This window comes from Andrographis paniculata, unplaced genomic scaffold (assembly GCF_009805555.1).
Source record: "Andrographis paniculata isolate CXL003 unplaced genomic scaffold, ASM980555v1 Contig11END, whole genome shotgun sequence".
NCBI classification, from domain to species: domain Eukaryota; kingdom Viridiplantae; phylum Streptophyta; class Magnoliopsida; order Lamiales; family Acanthaceae; genus Andrographis; species Andrographis paniculata.
The window spans coordinates 1,171,277-1,197,277 of record NW_026137391.1 but is presented as its reverse complement, the minus strand read 5'-3'; the positions used below and the strand labels follow the sequence as shown (position 1 = coordinate 1,197,277).

Here is a 26,001-nt window from a genome sequence, read left to right as displayed (position 1 = left end):
TTATTTTGGGTAGTGGTGTGGTATGAAGTCCAAGAAATAAGTGGCCAGCTTTGTCACATATTTTATTATTATTAATTAATTATTTATTTATTTATTTATTATTATTATTATTATTATTATTATTATTATTATTATTATTATTATTAATTATTTAAGTTATGGGGTTTGTCCAAACATATGAAACCATAGTATTCACCTAATGTTGTCCCATTGCTTCTCTTTTATTTCTTGTCCTAATTGTAATACAAAAATCAACCCCAAAGTCTAATTAAATAAACTTATATATATAAGTCTAATTAAATTATTCATTTTTAAAGTTTTGATACTATGTTTAAGTAAAAAGACTCTATCTATGTGTATATTTTTGAATTTTTTTATAAGATTCATCAACATTTTATTTTTTAAAATACTGAATTTTATTCTTCTTTTTTACTTTAATATCTTTCAAAACTCAAACTCAAAAAACCATATAAACAGAGTTTAACTTTAAAAAAATCATATTAATTACATTTTTTTTACGAAATATATAAGATATACAAATTATTATTATTTTTTTAAAAAAAAAATGTTTAAAAATTTAAAAAAAATCCTATCTACATTTGGACTCTAATATTCCTACAATTAATTGTTATTAGTACTATTCTTTTTTACTCAGTTTGTTAAATTTATTCAATTACTAATTTTGTCAAAAATTAATAAATCAATATTTAATTATTATTTTTTTATTCAACACTTAATTACAATAAATACAGCTATTTATTACATTATCGCTATTCACTTGCTTTAATTTGTAATAAATTTTTAAAAATACCTTCAATTATATTTCTACTTTTATCACTTCTTCAATAAAATATTTATTTTTCTTAATTTTCGTATCGAACCTAATAAAACTAATTTTAATGGACAAATAAGTATTTTATTTGGTAAGAAGCAGAAATACTTTAAACTTCGTGATTTGATAAACATTAGAAGTCAACACAAGCAAAATTTAAACTCATTCAAAAAATTTAGTGTTTCGATTTTCGGTTCAAAATTTTGTTAAATCTAAACTAATTTGAAATTTTGATTTTCATAGACAACTATTTGAATTCAATTGAAATGTCCAAAATTTAAAAGTTTTTTTAAAAAAAAAATTATTTAAAAAATTAGTATACTAATTATTTATTAAAAAGAAAACAAGTAAATAAGGATCCATTTTCTTCTTTGGCTGCAACTTCTTGAAATTCCGAAATAACCTAGGTTGGAATTGTAAAATTAATTGTTATAAAAAATAAAAATATTAAAAAGTGCAGTAAGAGAATGTAGTGTCTTAATGCGAAATTGAATAAGGTAGAAATTGATATAAAAGGGCAAAGGAGGGGCCGTACAGGGATTCAACTACACATTCATAACAATTTATCATTTTTATTTTTTTTTAAAATTTCTTGCAATTTCTTTTCATTTTTGTTTTTGTAGAATAATGTAGTTTGATTATCAACCAATTACAAATCGTTTGCACCGTTGCTTCTTTGATTAATTTACATTATCCTTTAAAAAGTTATCGTATAAAGCTGGGAATTCGTGTCGAGTTGTCCGAGAATCTATCAATTTTTTCGATGAGAAATTTTAGGTTGAAAATTTTCAGACCAATATAATTGGCACACCCAGTGGAAAGCAGCATCGTATGCGATTGAATTCGGGGAGTGATTCATATGGAGAATCAAGAAAAATAAATGGCGACGAGTTGTCAGACGCCTTCGAAGGGTTGTCCATCCAAAATGATTTATGTCAAAAAGGTGTCGTTTCGCATGAAGAGGGCAGCATTTCTTCCCAACGGATGGTGATTGTCTTCATTCTTGAGAAAATATCATCGGCGATGCCGGCAGCATTTTCGAGACTTCGCATGTGATATGGCACGCCAAGTGGCCGACATTCTCCAGTTGACCACAGACAATGAAATGGTTGACATTCATTAAGAAGGAAGCCGGCAATTTTTAGAGACTACCGGATATCAAACTTCCCCAATTACCTAGCCCCAAGTAATGTCGGCTTTAATGCAAAGTGGAAATCCTATTTATTCAACCCATCACAACTCCAAATTATATAATTTTTTCGATTGGTCCACCATCTACATGTTTAGAAGCACAACCATTACAATTTGGATTGGTTCAAGCCCTCAAAAGGGATGTTTCGACAAGTCAACGGTTAGTCCAAATCATTGTGGCAACCCCGATGGATTTGGGGGGCAAAATGGTGTATCCAACGCTATACAACAACATACCGGCGATTAGTTATGAAATGGAGGTGACTAAGGTGAATAATGTGTTTCTCGCCCAAGAGGCTGCTTCTTCACATCAATCTTCTGGGGGCACGATAATTTGACATTTTAGGTAGTAACTATTTTCAATCGCCATCAAAGATTGTCTCGCCAACATACGATCTTAACACCGTTGGTAGGATACTCTCGGGGCAACAAGTCAGTTCAACAATCCTTCAAAACAAGACCATTAGCGATCCACCGAATGGTTTGAAAATTGTTCGCCTTATAACTACAGGCACGACCTGACCTTCATAGACCAGAGAACAACTCGGTTCATTGGTGTTCCAGGCCAAGCATGGCCTGAAATTTTATGGGTCTATATTTTAGGCCAAAACACAATATTTTCGTATTGTGTTCAAATCAAATTTTTCGAACCGTGCTTATTTTTGTCAGCTATAGGGGATACTATAATCGGGGTGGCTAGTCATATAGACGTTCAAAGGGAGTAATATAGCGAAGAACATATGATAAATACAATTTATAGTATTGACCGAAGTAAGAGCAACTTCCCCCATAACCTATCAGAACAAGAGGCAGACGTAAGAGACGCACAAACAATATCTAGAATGTGATGATATTTGCACTCAACACGACCATTTTGTTAAGAAATGTATGAACAAGAACATTGAATCATTGTATCTTGAGCATAAAGAAAGTTTAACAAGATAAAATTTTTATTCCAAATGTCATTATTAGTATGAAAGGTCTGTATGGAATATGAAAATTAAGTTCTAATAATTTGGACATATTGAGTGTATTTGAAGTAATTTTGAGCGATATTTCAAAAAAAATATCAATGTGAAACGTGAGTAATCATATATTAATATAGCATAATAACGACACCCACTCATAAAGGGAACATGAGAAGGGTCCGAAATATCGTAATGAACCAAAGAAAATAGTTTACTTGCGATCGACACATCTTTTTAAAAGGATAAAACTCGTTGTTTTTCCAAACGATAGTGTGAGCAATCATATGACTTTAACTTTGATATCAGTTGGCCAAAACTTGTCATTTTGATTTACTAATCGATAATCTTGATTTTTATCCATAAATCTTTTTATTTTTACTTATTAATTTTGAATTTTTGAGACGTAGGAACCCGCAATAACTATTTTTCAAGTGCACTGTAGATAAATCTCCGGCCGAATATAACAGCTTGCAACCTAGACTCGAAAAAGCCTATCATATTGGATGAACCATGTGTGGCCGGCAAAACCTATAGGCGTCGTGATCTGACTAATTAAATCCAAAGTCGTTTGCTTCGGTGTTAATCAAGTACTCCAATCGTCTCCATTAACGTAATTTAATTATTTGAAGTATCAAATGGAAAATCAAAATTTTATTTTGTGATGTTTAAATTATTTTTTTTGTAAACGACCGCTTGAATTTAAAATTTTACTTCCCTAGTGTTTAAATTTTGCATTATTTGTGTTTTTTAATTGTGGTTTTCCAATTAAATTGTTCTGAGATATAAACTGTGTTTAACTTAAAAGTTTGTTTTATTATTTTATGTTTAAAATTTATTTTCTTGTAAGGTTAAAATGGCTAATCCCTGCAATTAATCCTGATCGTAGAATAAAAAAATTAATTCTACAAATTATATATTGATTTAACTTCTTTTTTTTTCAATAATTAAAATGCTTAATTGTTTATAGAATACATAAGTTTAATTTGCCTATAAGCCCAATCAACCAATCATACCAATGAATTGGGCTGAGAAATAAAATACCCAACAAGCAACCAAAGTCCAGCCCAGTAAGGCTTTACACCAACACCAGAAGCCACACAATACAAAACAGACTCGAATTTGCTATATTATGTAGGCCTAGAGAAATTTATCGAACATAACGAAATACTGACTTATCGTCCGTATCATGTCGAAAATATCAAAAATTTCGATACACCGATAATTTCGGTACGGTATGGATATAGTACGGTATCAATATGAACTTTTCGGTATTTTGTATGATACTGTACCGATATTATTTTTATTAAATAATTTAATTATTAATATAAATAATAGTAATTATTAATTTTTTTTAAATCATAACAAAAAAATATGTAGATTATTGAAATTTTATTGATTTTTTCATAACATTTTTGTGGTGGAGAATGATGATATTTATTAATTTTTTAATTATTTTAAAATTTAAATTATACTTTTCAATATAATCGGTATCATACCGAAATCAAAATTTTCGGTATAAGCTGTATATACCGGTATCGTACCGAAATTAAAATTTTCGATACAATACCTGTATGTATTTTTGTCATACAAAAAATTTGGTACGGTATCAGTATTGATCGATATTTTCGATACGGTACGATATACCATCCCTAGGTAGGCCTCTCAACGGCTGGAACCCGATCTTCTACTATAGTTTCCGAATTAGGACATAATCTTTCGGAATTTAAATTTTATTGATCGGATTTGATCCTATCAAATTTGATTAATTTCGGATCTTGGTTCAAGTCGATGCATATAATTTATCAATATTTGAAAATATACAGCAATTAAACAAGTGTTTTTAATTTAAATATAAAAAACTATTTAATTAATCATACTAGTCAAATATACGCATACAAATATATATTGTATTATTTTTATTATAATTTAAATTTTTATATATAATAGAAATAAGATAAATTTTTTATTTTTTTTGTCTAACAACTTGATTTTTTTTTCTTTATTTGTTTTGTACATTTTTATTACTCAGTGTCTTACAATTTTCTTCTTTACAATTTATTTGGAGATCCATAAGAATAATTCTGGTTTATTATTTAAATATCTTTGATTATCAATCTTTATATAAATATATACCTATTAATAATATTTAAAATCTTGAATCGATTTAAGGTTGGATATTTGTTTTAATATATTTTTATGCAACTATTTAACCCAAATCGAACCTATTTAATTGGGGTCGGATAAATCCAACTGTTCAGCTATCGGATCGAATACGAGTCGAGTACTGTGCGTTGTAGTCAAATCCAGGTCTGAGTATAGAGTCTACAAATAGATTCTATTCAGACATATCTGAACCAAACCCAATTAATATATGAATTATGTATACGAAAAAAATAATTTTAAATAATATAATTATATTACAAAAAATATTTGTTTTAGTTTAATTAATTTATTTTTATTTATAATATTTTTGAACAAATACAAAAAACAAAATATATGTCAAGTATCAAATTATAATTAAAATTTAAGAATGGTAAAAAATTTTGGGATCTCAGGAATCTATTTGATGTCATCGAATAAGTTCTGGTAGAAAATAATAAGAATAAAATAAAACAAAAAATCATTAAATGTAATATTTTAAACATTAAATATAGGATAAAATTATTTTATAAATATAAAATTCGTATTAAAAATAGATATTTATTTTGAAATTTTGAGGAAAAAAAATAAGAAAAACAAATTCCAATAAAACATGGTCTATAATTTCATCTAATCGAAATATAAGTATATATAAATATATATTTTGTCAATCCTATAATTAATTTAAACACAAATTTTTATATGTATACATATATAGACTATAACTTATATACACGAAAGTGCGAATAGACCATTTTACCCTTGCCACGTTTATCCATCGGACGGCGGCAGCGCCACCATCCTCGGCCACGACGGCGTCGTTTGGGCAAAAAGCGTCATTTCCCAATGTCTGTAGTATTTTTTTTGTTTACTACTTTTTGTAAATCCGCCCCTGATCCAATTTGTAGGGTATTAAGTTCAACCGAAAATTTTATCCAATCTGTACTCTCGGGTAGCGATTGCGAATTTTCACGTCGTAAAAAAAATAAATGCAAATATAAACAATGAAACCATGTCTAAAAATTTTTATAACTTCTAATCTTTTTTTTTACAATTCTATACATAAGGTAACTATTTAGATAGATGCATAAATTCGTGGTGGGCTACTGTACAAAATTGTTGTCGATATAGTGAATCCAAATTTTTACGATAAATAAAAATATATTAGCAAAAATAATTATTATATAATAAAATAATTATAAATTAAAATTAAAATAATTAAATAAATTAATTAAAATTTTAAAAAAATATAAATTAAAAAATTAAAATAGGAATTAAAATATGTAATTATATTTTTTTAAAAAAGAATAATAATAAACAATAAATTATGTGAGACGAAAGAGAGTAATAAAATTTTGAAATTGTTGTTTGAATTTTAAGTTTGGATTTTGAATGATAAAAATTTTAAAATTAAACAGTTATATGATATAATCTAAAAAATATTGATTTGAATTTTTTTAGTATAAATTAATTTTTTAAAAGTCTCACTTAATTTTTATTTTTTATTTTTAATAAGTACTCAAATATATTTTCCTATACTCTATTAAGTACTCTAACAATTTGTCACTTATATTACACAATAGTAACAAGTCGTATTTTTGTCCTTTTTTTTTTATATTATAATCTAATATAATATTAATATTAAAAAAATTACGTCTAAAAAGTAGATAACACATTTTTAATGAGACTAAGACAATATTTAAGTTGTTTTTATAAATAATTTTACATTAATTACGTATAAATATATATATATTATATTTTTATATTGAATATATTTTATTATGATACTCCCTCCGCCCCATAACAAAAATATCCATTTTTTCATTTTAGTCCGTCTCATAACAAAGTATCAATTTCTTTTTTTTTTTAATAACTGTACTATTTACCTAACATTACAAATAGGGCTGACAAAAAGATCAGGTCGAGTCGGGTTCGGGTTCGGGTCAGCTTAAACGAGTTAAAAAACCTTTGACCTGAACCTGACCCATTTAATTAAATGAGTTGATATTTGCAACCTTAACCTGACCTTTTATTAATCGGGTCAACCTGAATCTAACTCGTATAACCCGTTTAATCTACAAATTATAAATTTTAATTTAAAAATAAAATTTATACTAACAAAATTTTTAAATGCATAATATATATACATATTAAAGCAAAAAAATTATTTATTCATATCATGAAACCGATATTTAAGAATTGAATTAACAAACAGTACGTAATAGTACACAACACAATCCTTTATTTTTATTGTTTGTTTTTATAAAATTGGTCATAAATATTGAATTGTATTGATAAAATTTAATTTAAAATAATATTATTAAACATGTTAGACTAGTTATTTTCAGGTCGAAAATGTAGACCTTAACCTGACTCATTTAATTAAATGGGTTAAACGGGTTTGACCCAATTATTAATTGGGTCGAAAATCTCAATCCAAACCCAACTATTTCAGGTCATGTTCGGGTCGGGTTATCAGGTCGGGTTAATTTTTGTCAGCCCTAATTACAAATACCCTTACAATTTACAATATATTATACAAATGTCATTACCTTTATATCACACGTACTAATAAAGTTATTTTAATCATTTCTACTTTATTCCTGCTACATTCAAATATAATACTAATATATGTGCAAAAAGCAAATAAATATTTAATTATGGGAAGAAGAGAGTATGATTTAATTGTTTTTAAATATATTTTAAATATATTCTTAAGTAAATATATATCATATTATAATTCAAACTTATAAACAAATAACATCTCATTAATTTGGTAACAGTAACATTCAAACTTTCAACTTACAATAAAAAGCAGTCTTAATTATTGCTAATACAAATAATTAAATACTAAAAAAGAGTAGTTGAATGAGTCCTCAGCCATTCATTTCTCAGTTGACTATTTGTTATAGTTTAATAATAATAATAATAATAATAATAATAATAATAAAAACAATAACTCATAATATATTTTTCTAACGTAACAAAATTAATTATAAAATACACATATTTCATCTTGAAAGCAATTAAAAATTTGAAAGTCATTTATTTATATTAATATAATAATCTCACACATATATAAATCAAATTAACTATGCATCCATTTAAAATAAATTTTAAGAAAATCATATTTTATTTTAATATTTTTAAATAATAATAAAAAATAAATATTACTCCCTTTGTCCCCCCTTCTCATGTCCACATTTCAATTTTTTCGTCCGTTCCACTTATTTTGTCACTTTTCTTTTTTGGAAAAGAATTATACACTTTAATTTTATTTTAAAAACATTTTTTTAAATTTTAATTATATTAATCAGTTATCTTAATAGTAATCTATAGTTATTTTTATTATACGATAATTATTTTCACTAATACATTTTTAAATATTTACTAATTATACTCCTCCTAAATTCTCGTATTTACAGTAAAACGACAAAATATCCAGGACAAAGAGAGTATTATTTTGAATATAAAATAAACTATAGATATAAAAGATGTAATTGTTTGTGGTATATCGTAATTTTATATTATAAAATTAAATTAAAATAGTCATTGATATAATATAAATAAATAGTAATATAATATTTTAAATATAAAGTGTGGAATACTCAAAAAAATCAATCAATTTGAAAATACTAGTTTAACAAAGTCTACATCTCTTATAAAACACAATAAATATTTATCAATATTTAAAATTCTATTTCTTTAATAAAATTAATTTATAATAATTATAAATAAATAAACTGAGTAATGAAATGTTTAATTAAGTCGGATCGGAGAGAGTATAAATAAGAAAATTAAATAATTAATTAATTTTGATCATATCATATGACATAATAAATAAATTGATTTTAAACAAAAGGAATATTACATGTAAATAAAATAAAAATAAAAATAGTTTTTGTGATTTCTTTGAAAATTATAAATTATAAATATGAGAGAAAAATAAAAGTACAAAAATAGAAAGGATTTGTTTACATTGAATTTGTAGATTGAACATTCTTTTTTTATAAATTTTATTACAGAAATACAAATATATATATATTATTACATATATAATATATACTATATATTATTCACTTATAAAAATTAATATTTTATTAAAAAAATTTATTATTAATATAACTTTTTATACTTAATAAATATATACCTCTATTTATATATATACAATTATAGTTAGATAGAAAAATAATTGAATATAATGTTTCTTCCGTTTTATCACAAATAATTCATTTTTCTTTAGTATATTACATAAAAAATGATATTTTCTATTTTAAAATAAATTTATTCATTTTAAATATACTTAACAAAGTATAAATCAATTTAATTAAATTTATAACATCACTGTCATATAACCTACTCAAAATCTCATTTATTTATATTTAAAACACTTTATTTTTCATAAAATTAGTTTTAAATTCATTATAGATAAATACATATATATTTTTATTTATTTGTATTATATAAAATTATAAAATAATATTTATATTGTATATATTTTTATTGAATTATAATGATAAAAATATTTAAAATACCAATAACATTACTAATATATTAAAATAATTATTATAACATATTATCAATAACTTATTAATCTATAATACTTTAGCTAAAATAGCTTATTCTAACTAATGGGGTCATTCCACCCATGATGAAGGAAGTATTATAATAATTATATAATTTTGTTGATATACAAATATTAAAATTTTAATAAATAATTTCAGAAAATTATAACAATATATATACAAAATAGAGTTTAATAATTTTGTGAGAACACTATAAATCATTAAGAAAAAAGAAACAAAGAATAATAACATTAATACGTAGTTTGTCGTTACAATTTAAAGTATTTTTTTTTATTACTATTTTCGTCTATTCTATTAAAAAAAAATTTATTATTATTTTAGTAAAAGTAATTATACATTAGTATCAAAATACTTTTAATTTTTATCTAAATTATAAATATAATATTATATATAAAAGTAATTTATATGTAATATAAATAAAAACAAAATGTCAAAAATTTTTTAGACATTTATATTAATAAGTTATTACTCCCTATCATGTCCACGTTGTCGTTTCTATCCGTTTCATATTTTATGTCACTATATTTTTTTGAAAAATGATTATACACTTTAATCACATTTTAAACTTTTTATTTTATTTATTTTTTAATTTTAATTAAACTAATTAGTTATTTTAATCTTAATTTATAATTATTTATATTAGAAGATAATTATTTTCACTAATATATTTTTAATTATCTACTAATTATATCCCTCTTAAAATACTGGTCTACAATATAGCAGATACATAATATATGGGGTATATGAGATGGAGAGAGTATTATTTTTTTATTTTATCAAAAAAATTTCAAAGAGCTCAGTTTGAGTGAAATTGGGAGAATAATTTTTTCTTTCATATATTTTTTTCAAAAATATTATTATACTACACATATTTATTATTTTATATTTTATATACAATACATTAAAAAAAAAAAAAAAATCTTTACAAATTATTTTCACAAAAATAAACGCACACTTCAATTATTTTTTTAAAAAAATGAGTAGGTAAGGGCATTTTGGTACATACGATAATAATAAATGTAGTACTTATATAAATATATATTTATTTATTTATTACAGGTAATTTCGTTGGAAGGACATGCACGGAACAGTACATATTTTTGTTCTTTGGTACTATCTTTCTTCTTCCTATGCTCTCTCTCTCTCTCTCTCTCTCTCTGGAATGCTGCAAATGAAAAAACCTCTCTCTCTCTCCTCTTTCTCTCTCTAAACCTCCCTTTCCCTTTCCCCATAATTCTTTCTTCCCTCCTCCTCCTCCACAAGATTCATCTGCTAATTTTTCTTTTTTCTTACAGCGAATTTGACTGGGGTTTCCTTCCTTCCTTCTTCTTTCTTCCCTCTCCGAACTTCCCAAAAGGTACTTCACTATCCTCTCTCTTCTTACACCTATTTGGTCAATTTTTGCGTCTGTCTCTCTCTCTGTCTCTTTCTTGTTTTTCCCAATTCTCCAATTTTAGGGTTTTTTTTTTTCTTTTGATCGGATAATTTTAGGGTTCTTGATAAATAGGATTTTTGCCCTTTGCAATTGGGATTTGCAATTTGAGGGTTTTATTCTTTTTGTTTTATTTTTATTTTTATTTTTTCTGGAGAAGAATTGCCGTCGTTTTCCTAGAGGGCTTACTTTTCCATTACAGATTGAAGAACGGTAATGATTGATAATATTGTTTAGCCAGAATTGTTCGTGACGTGAATGAAAAAACCTTTGAGAATTCTTAAGAAAAGTCAAATCCATTGAATCTCGGCTCCTGTTCTTTTTTAATCTCGAATTATTGCCCCTTTTTTATTGATTAAATTCCTGTCTGAATCGAAAATCTTGAGGTTTTCTTGCAGTTGATTCGATCATCTTCGATTAGCAGAATACATTTATTTGGGCAAAAAATGGATGCGCAGACAAGAGACGACAGTATACTTCAAAACTCCCAAAATCAGGCCAAGGAATTCGAGGATTCCAAATTGAAGGGGACAGGAAGTATCTCCGATGATGTCAGAACGGCGGCTCCGGCGCTGGCGCCGGCGGGGAAGAGCCCCGGGAGCATTAGCAATAGAGACATGATCTTTAGAGCTGATAAAATTGACCTCAAAAGCTTAGATGTGCAGCTGGAGAAGCATTTGAGTCGAGTTTGGTCGAAAAACGTCGTCGAGGCGCCTAATCCGAAGGAAGTGTGGGAGATTGATCCTTCCAATTTGGAGATTCGATACCTCGTCGCTCGGGGAACTTACGGGACGATATATCGTGCCAATTATAATAGCCAGGATGTGGCAGGTTGTGATCCTTTGTTGTTTGTTTGGCGTAATTTCGGTTTCTCGGTGGCTTAATTTCGATGTTAAGTGATGATTGTGTGGCATTTTTGGTTTGAAAGTAATCTTAGTAGTTTTTATTCAATTGAATTGATAATTCGGATCAAATTTTATGAACTAATTTGAATTCGATGCTAGCTATTTTGTAGAATTTTTTAATTTGAAAGCATTGATCTTAATAGTTTTTATTAGTTTGAATTGATAGATCGGGTCAAATTTTGTGAACTAATTTGGATTCGATGCTAACTATGATTTTGTGGAATTTTTTAATTTGAATGCATTGATCTTGAATAGTTTTGATTTGTTTGAATTGATAAATTGGATCGAATATTTGGAACAAATTTGAATTCAATGCCAGTGATGATTGTGTGGCTGTATGGCATTTTTGGATACGAATTTGAATTGGAAGCTAGTGAGGATTACGCGGCAGTTTTGGATTCGAAAGTACAGATCTAGTTTTTATATGTTATAAATTGATAGATCGGATCAAATTTTAGGAACGAGTTTGAATTCGATGGCTGGTTGTGTGACATTTTTAGATTTGTAAGTATGGATCTTGAATAGTTTTTATTAGTTTGAATTGATAAATCGAAAGAATTTGAATTTGAATGCTTATTTTTGTCTATGATGTTTGTTTCTTTTGTTCGGGCATTAATTATCACTTTTTTGTTGTGTAGTGAAAGTGTTGGATTGGGGAGAGGACAATGTGGCGACGGCTGCCGAAACCGCCGCGCTTCGGGCATCGTTCAAACAAGAAGTTGCTGTTTGGCACAAACTCGATCATCCGAATGTCACTAAAGTAAATATTTTGAGGTTATCTTCGATGCATTTTTTTTTCAACGAACTAAGCGTTTCATTATTGTTTGATTTCGATTGAAAGTTCATCGGTGCGTCAATGGGGACTTCACAACTCAAAGTTCCGTCCAATAATTCGTCCGGGGGAGACACAAATTTCCCGTCGCGTGCTTGTTGTGTGGTGGTGGAATTTCTTCCCGGAGGAACGTTGAAGAACTTGTTGTACAAGAACAGGAAAAAGAAGCTCGCCTACAAAGTCGTGATCCAGCTCGCCTTAGATTTATCGAGAGGGTGAATAGAATTTTCTGTAGATATATGTATATATTTTACTAGGCTGCTTTTAATTTTTTTTTTTTAAACGAGCCAATGTTCTTTATCTTGAAAATTTGCAGGCTGAGCTATCTCCATTCGAAGAAAATCGTGCATCGCGATGTCAAAGCTGAGAACATGTTGTTAGACTCTCACAGGACATTGAAAATCGCCGACTTTGGCGTTGCTCGTGTCGAAGCACAAAATCCGAAGGATATGACTGGCGAGACTGGAACACTCGGATATATGGCGCCGGAGGTGTTCCTTTTTTTTTTCTCTTTCTCAAACTCGTCACTTGTTTAGGACTATCGACATAACATCTTATTTTTATTTTTTTTGTCGATGCAGGTATTGGATGGAAAACCGTATAATCGAAAATGCGATGTCTACAGCTTTGGAATATGTTTGTGGGAAATTTATTGCTGCGATCTTCCTTATCCCGACCTCAGTTTTGCCGAAGTCTCGTCTGCTGTTGTTCGACAGGTAATAAAAAGCTATTCTCCAAGCTAAATTTCGCATACTTCTAGTTCGTCAACAACTAGAAAACTTACATATCATATCAATGTTTTACAGAATTTACGGCCAGAAATTCCCCGTTGCTGTCCAAGTGCGGTTTCGAACATCATGAAGAAGTGTTGGGACGCAAATCCGGATAAAAGGCCCGACATGGACGAAGTTGTCCAAATGTTAGAAGGGATCGATACGAGCAAAGGAGGAGGTATGATTCCCGAAGATCAGGCCGGAGGCTGTTTTTGCTTTCCGCCTATGCGCGGGCCGTGAGAATTTATAGTCTTTTCGCTATAAATATTTCGTCAAGGTGTTTCGATGCGTCGAATATTGAAAAACACTTGTGGGGTGAAGGGGAAGGGGGTGTTGTTGGTTCTTCATCATTTTATGATTGCCAAATAATTGTATGGTTATTTCTTGATGAACAATTTTTTTGTAGATGTGAACCTATCCATTGTTTTGAAGAAGATATTACATGCAACAAGAAATATATAGTGTCAGTAAACCATATGTACTATGCAATCCTAGTGAATTTCTTATTTCTATAGAAATATGTTACTACTATTTTTTTTCACAAATTTTCTATAGAAATATATTATTAAATCTCAAAATATAATATAATTATCTATAGAAATACACTAATATTTCACAAAATACACCTATGATGTATGTTTTCTTGCATATAAAAGTTTGGCTTTTGTAACTTTCAATGAAAACACACTATTATATCTCACAAAATATAGAATCAAACACACCAAAAAAAAAAACCTTAAAAAATGAACGTACTCTATGATTATTATTTTCTTGCATCAAACATAGGAATGCATACAACACAAGCATAATAGCATCTAAAAATGTGGCTTCACTCGCAGTTTTAGGGTTTAGGGTTTACCCGTCGAGCTAGCTTTCGGGAAAATGGGATCAACAAAGGCATGGATGGTAGTTTGGATCATCGACGTCTTTACCTCGCGACGGAGCTTTGGGAAAAGGGGTTCGAAGAAGGCACAGTAGTTTGGATCTTCGGGGTTTTTACCTCGCATTTGAGCTTTGGGAAAATGGGGTCGATGCAGGCATGGTACTTCGGATCGGCAGTCCAGAGTTTGAGTAAATGATGAGGCGATGCGCAGAGGCGGTGAACCCCTTCGATGTGCCAGATGCTCGCCTCGGCTTTAACTGGATGGATGATCATGTCTAGAGGAAAATGCTCGTTGTCTGCTCCAAAGCGCTCTTGGTCCAATCCTTTCAAGTGAATATTGGTGAGGTAGTGCAGAGGTTGCTTGTATAGCTGCTTAATCGAGCTGCCCAAACCGGACCATGAGGTGAAGGGAATCACGGCGCCGCGGTTTGTAGGGATCGGGATCAGTTTCATGTATTCTTGGTAGCTTGTGGCTCGTCGGAACAGTATTGCTGCATTTCAGGGCAATGAGAGAAAATAGTTTATAGCATCGTTTGACGATGTCAGAAGACGACAAGAAAATAAAAGGACAGGGCGCGTGATTCGTAATGTAAAGACGAATGAATGATGTAGGTAAACTTTTGTTTAGGGATATGGTTACCTTCGGTTGATAGTTCGGGCAATGGTTCATCATTTTTGGAGGAATCCGATTCTTCATCCGATGAAATCTCTACTTTCAATGGCTTGGGCTTCTCCATGGAGCATGAAGGGCCTTCTATAAAACATAATGAAGTGTAAACATCATCAAGCTAGGCCAATTTACGGCACAAGTTAAAATTCTTCAAAAAATCATGAGGGACTAGTGTGAAATCATAAGGCAGTGTTCGATAACAATTACGCACACAATAACAGCTAAATTTAAGCATTTTCTTATCTGTAATATCCTTAAACTGTAAAATCTACACTCAATATTACGAACTCTACAAACAAATCATGGAAACTTAAGGCAATTTAGCTTATTTCTCTTTGAGGTAAAGTTACAAACCTGAGCACACTTCACCAATACAGATTATGAGGGGAAATGGGCCTATTAAATTAATAGAAAACAGATTAAACGAAGGGCTAAGATAGAACAGAGTATCATAAAAGAAAGGGAGCTATACCTCATAACTTATGTAACATTCTTTTGAAACAGATTTATTATGGTGGGAATGATGCAGAGAAAGAGAAATTGTGATTTGACTGAGAAAGCATGAGAAAAAAATGTTAAGGAATCTAGGGTGGGTGAAATTGAGAAGATACAAATACGTTTATGTTGAAGAGTATTCTCCCGTAGATTACTTAACAATATTGCGGATAGGTGTGTGGTAAAATGAGTAGGAGCATTTTCTTTTACGTCAAGCACACTAACCGGATGAAGTTTCTATTCAAAAAACAGATGCAGCTAACTCAAAAATAAACGAGGAAAAGCATATAAGGCCAATCTTATAATATACATTGCAACACCGACTATTATATAATTTCGGCACTGCTGACTCGGATGCATTAGGTCTCCCCCACTGCTTGTGTTAAAAATAAACAAACACGCTGGTACCGAAACTTATAATCAAATAGTAAACAAATAGAATAAATAAACAATAAATGAAAATTATTATATGATTTACCATGAGTTGTAACTTGCACAGTGAGGTATATTGTGTTAGTAAGGTAATATCAAAAAAGTAAATAGCAATGTCTAAGCAGAATATTCAAAAAAACAAAAACTAATGTGATGAGGCAATAAGACATTGCATTGCTCCATTTCTTCCCCCTACCTTCTATAATGCTTTGTATAACTAAAGAATAAGTAAATTAATAAGTTCTAAGAATAGCATATTTAATTACAGACATTAATAAATACACAAACAAATTCATATATAAATAAACATCAAATAATCATGTTTGCAGTCACTATATAGAAATGCATGCCTTGATCATACTCATTTATTTGATAAAAATGTACATTATTCTCTGTTTATACTTGCTTAATTATTTAGTAAACAGCCAACACCAATTTCAACTAAACTAACAAGCACTTCACACGACATTTGTTCCTTGATGCCCATAATTCTACTAATGTCAAGAAAATAGACAACAAAATGTACATTTTTTCCTCAGCTCATCAAACTATGCACTTAAGCTGCCACAAAAACACTGAAAACACAATATAGATATACATATAATCTCAAAATAATTGAGAGTTAGATGTTTCTTTATACTTGACAGGAAACTTGTCCAATAGGTTTACCTAAAGACATTTTCCACTTTCTTCATTCTTATCCTTTCTTGGCATGTCAAGCCATTCTCTTCCTCCATATTCTTATATTCTGAAACTTGATACATAAACATTTTTGTATGTGTCTACCCCATAAGCTTGAGAGCATCAAATTGAAAATAACACTACTTGAATGTTTGACTCTAATCCAAAGCCGTAATCACACATTTTTTATTATTATTTTTTTAACATTAAGCACTATAACATATCAAACTTAACATTGTTTTTCTTAAAAGAGAAGCCTATGCCTCTTTATCTCATCCAAAGCTAACAAGGCACAGTTCAATAAGGTCTCATTCACAGTATCTCTTATGCAATTTGAACTTGGACAAATCACTATATAGAAAATGAATATACAGTTCAATTCATAAACAGCAACTTCAGATTAAGCACAAACACCTAAAGAAAGCCAAATTTTGGGGAAACATATGCAACGTGATCTTTGTTACTCCTGAAAAAAACTTCTCATAAACAAGAAAGAGTTTGAACAGAACAAATCAGTAAACCAAGGTAAAAACAATAATAACACTAAAACGCTTATGCAGTCAATTAATCCAGAATTCACAAACGAATTGCATTACCATACAACCATAGTTGACCTAGATCCAAATAAAATAACTAAAATCAACAAGGACGACACAGAATTTCAAAGAATACATGCATTTTGCATATCACCAAATTCCACAACCACCGAAAATCAAGAAACAAACCACGCATAGCAAAAATGATCTTCCAAAATAAAAATAAAAATCAACACAGGCGAAATCGAACCGGCTCAATGTACAATATACCCAAATTCTCCTATAGCAGAAAAAATATTTAAATGTACTGCAATGCGGCGAAAAATGAGGTGGTTGCTCCCCAAAATATACGAAATAGGTAATGATTCGGTCACTTGCCTGGCGCCAGAGAGAAGAAAAGCTTCCGAAGAAATCTCTGCTCTTGCAGTGAAAGAGACGACCTGTAAAACCCTAACCACCGTTTAGACTAGACGGAAGTTTCAGGGGCTGTGATTGTCTGTTCATTTTTTGGGATTTTTTAAGGTTCACTTTTTTCTTTTTTTTTTTTTTCTTAAAAAAAAAAACAAATTAAATAAATATATAAATTCCGTTCACTCAATAAGTTTTTATAAAATAAAATAATTTTTTTATATTTAATATAAAAATTATGACAAAAATATAAAATATAATGTTATATTAAATTGAATTATTTAGTATTTTAATTTTTGTATAAAATATCTTGTATCTTTTATTATTGTTTATTAAAAATTGCAATTGAAAAATAAATGTGTTCGTTTGTAGAATTTCAACAAAATTCTACTATTCATCCAATTTTTTTCCCCCAAAAACATCAAATCAAATACCTATTTTTTATTTTTTATATTATACTAAAAATTAATTTTACATTCAAAACATCACATCAACACCTATTTATATCACATCATACAACTATTCAAATTCAAAATTTTTACTATTCAAATCCCAACTCAAAATCCAAACCCCCAAACAAACACACCTATAGGAGAATAGAGCTATATATATTTGATAATATATGCTTATATTTCATCAAATAATAATTTCAACTCAAAATCTAAGAGTGTGTTTAATTTGTAAGATAATTTGAAAAAAAAAAAAAAATTTGTATTAATATGAAAAATTATACTCCCTCCGTCCTATTGAAAGATTACTATTTTTTATTTTCGTATGTCCCAAGACAAGGTTACCATTTCTTATTTTAGTAATTGTATTACCTACTTAACATAATAAATATCCTTTCAACTTATAAAATATTACACAAATGTCATTACTTTTATATTATACCATACTAATAGGAGTATTTTTGTCTTTTTACTACAATTCAATATAATACTAATATTTAAAAATCTACTTGCAGAAAGTAAATGTCACCCTTCCAACAGGACGGAGAGAGTATAAAAAATATAAAAATAAAAAATATATGTGATATGTTAATATTTTTTAAAAAAGTAAATATATATTTTTTAAAAAACACAGTCCAACTCCTCGAACCAACACAAGCCTTAAGTATGTTGAAAATTTTGGATTGTATTTTTTTTTCATATTTAAGAATTTTTTTTTAAATATTGAGTATTATAAGATATTATTATATTTAAAATCTTTATGAGAAAATAAATACAGTATATTTTTATTTATCAATATACTTAATTGAAATTACAAAAAGTTAAAATCAAACACACCTTTAAATTTTTGGTCCCAATATATTTGTAAGAGAAATATAATTTTAATGAAGGCAATAAAATATAATACTATGAAACAACATAAATATTATTAAAAATATATATATACTTTATATATTATAATATATACTCTCTCCGTCTAAAAACTATAGTCTGAATTGTGTTTGACATAAAATTTAAGGAATATTGATATTATATTAGCAGTGGATAAAAAGTACTGGTAAAAAAAAATTGTCTTATGAGTGTATTAGTGTAAAAAGTAGTGACAATTGTGTAATAATAATGAAAAAATAATGATAGTTTTATAATGATATAATTATTTATGAAAATAAGACTATTGTTTTGAGATAGACCGAAATGGTAAATAAAATTAATGTATTGGTTATTTACGTGCCACCCTTTAGTGAGAGTGGTTATTTGGGCCAACAATGGCCCAGATGAGGTGGGTGGTTTGAGTGGACATTGTTTTCTACTGTGTAAAAAAGCAATCCAAACAACCAATGTACACAGTTTTGTTTTTTTTTTTATATATATATAAAATCGCATATTAAATATTTATTAGAATATTTTATTTTTATTTTAAGAAATTCAAAAGAAATAAATCCTAAGGGTATATTTGATATAAAGAAAAAAATACTTTAGTGTGTTTAGTTGGTGAGTTTTTTAAATTTTATTCTTTGATTTTTTTTAATTTAAAAACTAATTTTAATTTGAACGTGATATTTTGTTTTAAAAAAATATATATTTTTATAAAAAATCATAAAAATTTAATAGTAAAAAAAATTGTCAAAATCGCACTTTTTCGGTTCTTATTTTTATTTCTCTCTACCAAATGCACATTAAAGGTTTTTAGTATTTTTTTTTCCTGGTATTTATTTATTTTTGACACAAAGGCTAATAAATATTACATTTTAATAATAATTAGAAATAGTTTTTAAATTTAAGACTATTTTTTTACTGTGTATTAATTTATAATAATATTGATATAAATAAGTATAAATTTATAAATATTTGATACATGGGAAGTCATACTTACTAAAAATTAAAATGAATAATTTATATCTATCGAGAATTAAAAAAAAAAAAATCAAACGAAAAAAAGAAAAAAAAAAGAAAAAAGACATTAATTGAATATAAATTAATTATTTAATTTAATTACATTAATATTTTATTGATTAATATAAGTATGTAACATAAAAAAATGAATTCAAAATTATTTGGATTAGGCCCGTTTACTATTTACAAGTGTAAGCCCAAATTTAGAAAAGTATTATACTTTCAGTCCATAAAAAATAATATTTATTTATTTTTTATTTTTTTTACGAAGTTTAATAAATATTACTATATTTTAATGATAATTTATGATAGTTTTAATATGTAGAAATTATATTATATACTTTATGTTTAGACAATGAAAAAATATATACTTATCAAGTGGACGGAAATAGTATATTTTTATCGAGAATTATATAAGCTAAAATAATGCTAATTTCAGTTTGAAATTCAAACCAAACTCACTTTTATTATATTTTTTATATTATGTATGGAAATATATTAGTAATATAAAATTAATATTTTCATAAAATTATTGATTTTTTTTTTTTAATATATAGAGTATATATCATATATATTACATGAATATGTATATATTGTATCTTTTCATTCTTTTGATAATATAATCAATAAGTGTATATATATATATAACAAATTTATTTAGATAAAAATTTATTTATATTAACTAATACTTCCTCCGTCCCATAACTATATTATGAATAGTGTATTTGACACGAGATTTAAGAAATATTGACATATATCGGTAGTAGGTAAAAAGTACACGTAAAGGACTTTTTTGCCTTTGTGATTGATTATTGTTTTTGTTTTATATATTTATTTTAATAAATTTTTAAATAAAAAAGATTTTTCAATATAGTATTTATATTAAATATAAGAATATATAATATTCTAAAAGAATTATCATTATCAAACAAGACATAAATATCACACGATTTAGGAATAATTTAGGGTAATTTAATTAAATTGATTTATATTTGAATTTGAATCGAAATTCTAAATAAGATTATTTGAATATGAAATACTTTAAATCCATTAGTTGATATTTACATGTGTGACCAATTTGATCAAAATTTTACATTCGCTCAGTAAAATAAGATAAAAATAAATATATGGATATGTTTGGTTGTGATTTGAAAATAAAATTCAAACTATTTATTTTGTATGATTTTTAATAAAATTATAATATTTTTCTCATTAAATATTATATCAATTTACTATTTAAATAAAAAATTAAATCAATATCGTATTTCAAATTAATTTTAAAATCACAAACTAATAAATTAAGATCAATCCACATAATTTAGCATAGAATGATGGCATTATTATTATTATTATTATTATTATTATTATTATGTATATACTTGCTTCCTATAAGTAAGAATAATACATTTACCTAATGATACTTTTACTATTATTTTTTAGTATAAAAGTAATGATTTGATGTAAATTAAAAGTATTTAATAAAATAGTTACTTTATAAGTGAATGTTCCAAAATAAAAATATATATATTTTCTAGTTTGATGGAGGGAGCATTAAATAGTAAACAAATATTAAAAAATATTATGCTTGATATAGCAAATAACTAAACATATAAATATAATAATTGATTAATTGTCATTTAATCAAACAAAAAATTATACTCCCTTTTACTTCAAAATGGACCATTTGAGCTATTTACTGTATGTAAGAGAGTTTGATATTTTTTGTTTTTGATTTTACGAAGTAATTGTATATTTAATATTATATTTATAATTTATGTAAAAATTAAGAATATTTTTGTATTAATATATAATTATTTTTATTAAAATAGAAAAAAAATACAGGCCCGTGCATAGCACGGGGAACGAGTTAATTAAATTATTATTTGAAATTAATTTTGAGTATTTTTATTTTTCAAATAATAATATTAAGGTAATTACTTAAAGTTTAACTGAATTTATTAATTGTATTTGTATGTTATGTAATTGTTTTGGAAATAATAAATTTTGAAATGGAAATAATGCTTTAAATAAAAAAAATATTTTTTTAATAAAATATGTCATAAATTGAAATTTAATAGACTCTTAAACTGGCGAATCTGATTTAATTTTGAATAATAAATATGTCATAAATGTATGAATTTTATTTTATTATATATATATATATTATTTAATGGAGAAATGATGGATCACCCACCCCCACCCCACCCACCCCACCCCAAGCATCAGTATAGTGTAGGAATCTGAGTCACACCCATCATCATATTAGACAACCATTAATTTATATCATCATAAACTTCGTCCAATGAAAGAGTCTAATTTTGTTTTGTATATTTATTAAATATTTTATTTTTTAAAAATTAATTAAATATCTATTTTTTATTTACTATATTATATTAAAAAAACATTATTTATAATATTATATTAAATATATATATTTATATAAATAAAATATTATTTTATTTTTTACCTTTCTCAAACCTCAAACTCAAAATTAACCCTTACAAAAACACATCTTTAGGAATCTTAGGGTGTTTGTCACTGGATTTTAGATTTTGGATTTGGATTTTTGAATAGTAAAAAATTAAATTTAAATAGTTTTTTAATGTGATATAAATAGAGATTGATGTAATATTTTGAATGTAAAATAAATTTGTAGGAGTATAATATAAAAAAATAATAAATTATTTAATGTGATTTTTTGGAAAAAAAAAAAATAATAAATAGTAAGTAAAACCCACAAAAAAACACAACCTAAATGTTTTGTATCTTTTCTTATGATTTTTTTTTTTAATTCTTTCAATAAAAAAATAAAATCACATTTTTAATAAAAACTTTCAATATAACATAATATTTGCTAACAATAAAGACATTGATACACTTTCTTAATTATTCAGTAAAATAGACTAATAATATTATTAAAATAATATTTCATCGTTATTAATATTTTATTTCAAACACGGTTTTAATTAGATATAAATAATTACAATTCCAGAGTTTTAGTATTTTCTTGTATATTTATATATATATATATATATTAATAAATAATATGAAATCAAATTATTATACAGATATAAAAGGCTCTTCTCCACTCTGCATTGCAATATTGGTTTATGGGACCAAACACCAACTTAGCGCCGTCAGCTTCATATTATATATACACACAAAATTATGATGACAGAATAATTCACATATATAAATAATTTGAGTACATTATTATAGATACGAGAATTTAAATAAAAATATAATTAGTAAGTTACTAAGAAGTACATTAATAAAAATAATTATAAATTAAGATTAAAATAATTAAATAATTTAATTAAAATTAAAAAAATTATAATATTTAAAATGTGATTAAAATGTATAATTATACTTCTGAAAAAAGTTTTCAAAATAATATGAGACGGACAAAAATAAAAATTAAGGACAAATTATGTGGAATTGACAGTGTACAATTACCATAAATAAGAAGTAACACAAAATGATTAAAAGATTATCAAAATTACATCATTTAAAAAGTTAATAAAAGCTAAGGGAACATAAATAGTAGAGCATGTTTTTATTACAAGAAGATTTATTACACAAAAAATTCAGTGACCAATGCCCATTCCTAAACTCACCCATTCCTATTGGGAAAATTTGATGTATGTTTTGTATTTCAATAATATTTTATGGTATATTTGTGAGATAAATATTCTATTTAAAATATTATTTTTATTATTTTTGTCCGTTTCATTAAAAAAATTACTATCATTTTCTATTATAGTAAAAATGATTCCTCGCTAATATCAAAGTTTTTTATATACAATTAATTTATACATAAAGTAAGTCTTGCAATGAATGTCCGGTGTATAGGATTGTACTCGTGACTGTAAGGTTATGAGTTCAAACGGACTTGGTTTGTTGGCTATTAAGTCGAGTAGCGGCTGCAAATTTTCAAATCAAAAATATATATAATACAAATGTAAAAAATGTCAAAATTATCTTATTCTATTCATCAATAAAATATTATTGTTTTTTAATCTATTACATACTTCAAATGGCTTCATTGAATTGAGATGAAAAGAGTATATATATACTACATCTCCGTCTGACTCTAATGGTTTCATTTACTTTTTGCGTGTTGATATTTTAATATTAATTATAATATTAAAACGTAGTACAAATCAAGAAAAAATTGTAAAAACACTTCAATTAATGTCTTATAATATTAATAAAATGACATTTGTACAAAAAAAATTATACAAATATAAAAATATTTTTAATGTTAAGTACAATGACGCAAAAGGTAAATATGATCCTCAGAGACAGACAGAGGGAGTATATTTTTTTTCTTTTACAAAATATCTCATTATACAATATTTTAATACCAAACTAAAACCAATTTTTTTCCAAACTCATCTGAAAAGATGAAATATTTTGTAAGAAAAAAAAAATATTTTTTTGGAGAAATAGAGAGTTCAAATAGTAAAAATCGGGAGTTTGGGGTAAAAGAAACATACCCTATGTTGTTCGTGTGAATGACCTCGACTTTTCTTTGTCGTTCAACAACTCAATAAGCGAATCATCGAGAATTAAATTAACGATCGATTCGCCCTACCAATCATACAGTTGGTATGTCTCATCGAGTTTTCATTTATTTCACGCGTACATATTGTCTGAATCTTGTTTTAGTTAAAGCATATATGCATTGTATTTCTTGTTATAAGATTATTATTTTTCATGAATATTTAGATTCTGAATAAAATAGCATAGACACATCCAAGATTGGATCTTTTTTGTCCACAATTAATTATATATATTTAAAATCCAACATTTCACAGAGACAAGAAATCCACAAACTTGTAAGAAAAGTAACAAATAATTTTTTGTTTTAATAAAACATTTTTTTAGAAAAAAAAAAAAGTAAAATTTATGAGGAATTGTGAGAGTTGATCAGTTGTGTCTGTTTGAAGAATTTTATAATTAATAGGAGAATATTGATGTAAAAAAATATAAATATGAAAGTATTTGTAATAAATAACATGGTTCTTACAAATTTAAAAAATAAATAAATTTTTTGTATTTAAACTTTAAATAATAAAAAATGGCAAAATATATACTTACCAAATGGATGAAATCAATAATATTTAATTTTTCAACAAAGTTCCAACTATATTTATCAACATGCAACCAAACAGTCCTTAGTTTTTTTAAAGCATTTATACTCATTTTATTGAATTTTTTTCAAACCAAACACATATTGTATCCTAACGTAACGTAGATACTCTCTTCGTCCTATAAATATAGTTTTAATTGGATTGGATACGAGATTTAAGGAATATTGTATTATATTGATAGTTAGTAAAAAGTATGAATAAAAGACTTTTTTATCTTTGTAAGTGTATTAGTGTAAAAAGCAGTGACAATTGTGTAATAAAAATAAAAAAGTAGGGGTAATTTTATGGTGATATGATTATTTATGAAAACAAGACTATTGTTTTAAAACAAACAAAAATAATAAACAAAACTATTGTATTGAAACGAATGGAGTATTAAAAAAGCAATATCTATCTCAGAAAAAAATAAAATCAAACTCCAATCATACTTCGAAAGAGACCCATTTGTATGGAGTTTTTTTTACCAGACTTTTATTAGTTCATAATTTTTTTAATAAAAAAAAATATCAAATTAAATACTTACTATTTTTCTATATCATATCCCCTCTGTTCCAACTAATTTGCTAATCTTAACGGGGCACATAGTTTTTTATATTGTGTAATCAGTAAATAATTATGATATAATAAAAATAATTATAAATTAATATTAAAACGACTAAATAGTTTACTTAGAGTAAAAAATTACTTCATTCGTCCCTTAACAATCTATCCATTTTTTTATTTTCGTCCGTCCCATAACA

The 26,001-nt window shown here is 26.3% G+C and overlaps 2 protein-coding genes across 8 annotated transcripts; one reads left to right on the top strand and one right to left on the bottom strand.

The window, feature by feature from the left end:
* The first annotated feature begins 10,855 nt into the window (after positions 1–10,855).
* Positions 10,856–14,189, top strand: LOC127250335 (serine/threonine-protein kinase STY13-like). Of its 4 annotated transcripts, none has more exons than XM_051273577.1 (7): positions 10,856–11,073; positions 11,573–11,979; positions 12,692–12,813; positions 12,895–13,100; positions 13,202–13,376; positions 13,467–13,601; positions 13,692–14,189. In XM_051273577.1, exons 2-7 carry the CDS (start codon positions 11,595–11,597, stop codon positions 13,896–13,898), a joined length of 1,230 nt encoding a protein of 409 aa, XP_051129534.1. In that variant the 5' UTR covers positions 10,856–11,073; positions 11,573–11,594; the 3' UTR covers positions 13,899–14,189. The 4 variants fall into 4 exon arrangements, with proteins under 4 accessions (XP_051129534.1, XP_051129519.1, XP_051129543.1 ...); XM_051273562.1 differs by having other exon boundaries at positions 10,857–11,073; positions 11,547–11,979; XM_051273586.1 differs by lacking the exon at positions 10,856–11,073 and adding an exon at positions 11,195–11,361.
* Positions 14,190–14,394: 205 nt separating this feature from the next.
* LOC127247542 (protein RDM1) lies at positions 14,395–17,865 on the bottom strand. Of its 4 annotated transcripts, XM_051269430.1 has the most exons (4): positions 16,808–16,832; positions 15,566–15,607; positions 15,182–15,295; positions 14,395–15,032 (listed from the first exon to the last, which is right to left on the bottom strand). In XM_051269430.1, exons 1-4 carry the CDS (start codon positions 16,815–16,817, stop codon positions 14,587–14,589), a joined length of 612 nt encoding a protein of 203 aa, XP_051125387.1. In that variant the 5' UTR covers positions 16,818–16,832; the 3' UTR covers positions 14,395–14,586. The 4 variants fall into 4 exon arrangements, with proteins under 4 accessions (XP_051125387.1, XP_051125402.1, XP_051125411.1 ...); XM_051269445.1 differs by lacking the exons at positions 15,566–15,607; positions 16,808–16,832 and adding an exon at positions 17,734–17,865; XM_051269454.1 differs by lacking the exons at positions 15,566–15,607; positions 16,808–16,832 and adding an exon at positions 17,626–17,667.
* Between the last annotated feature and the right edge of the window lie 8,136 nt (positions 17,866–26,001).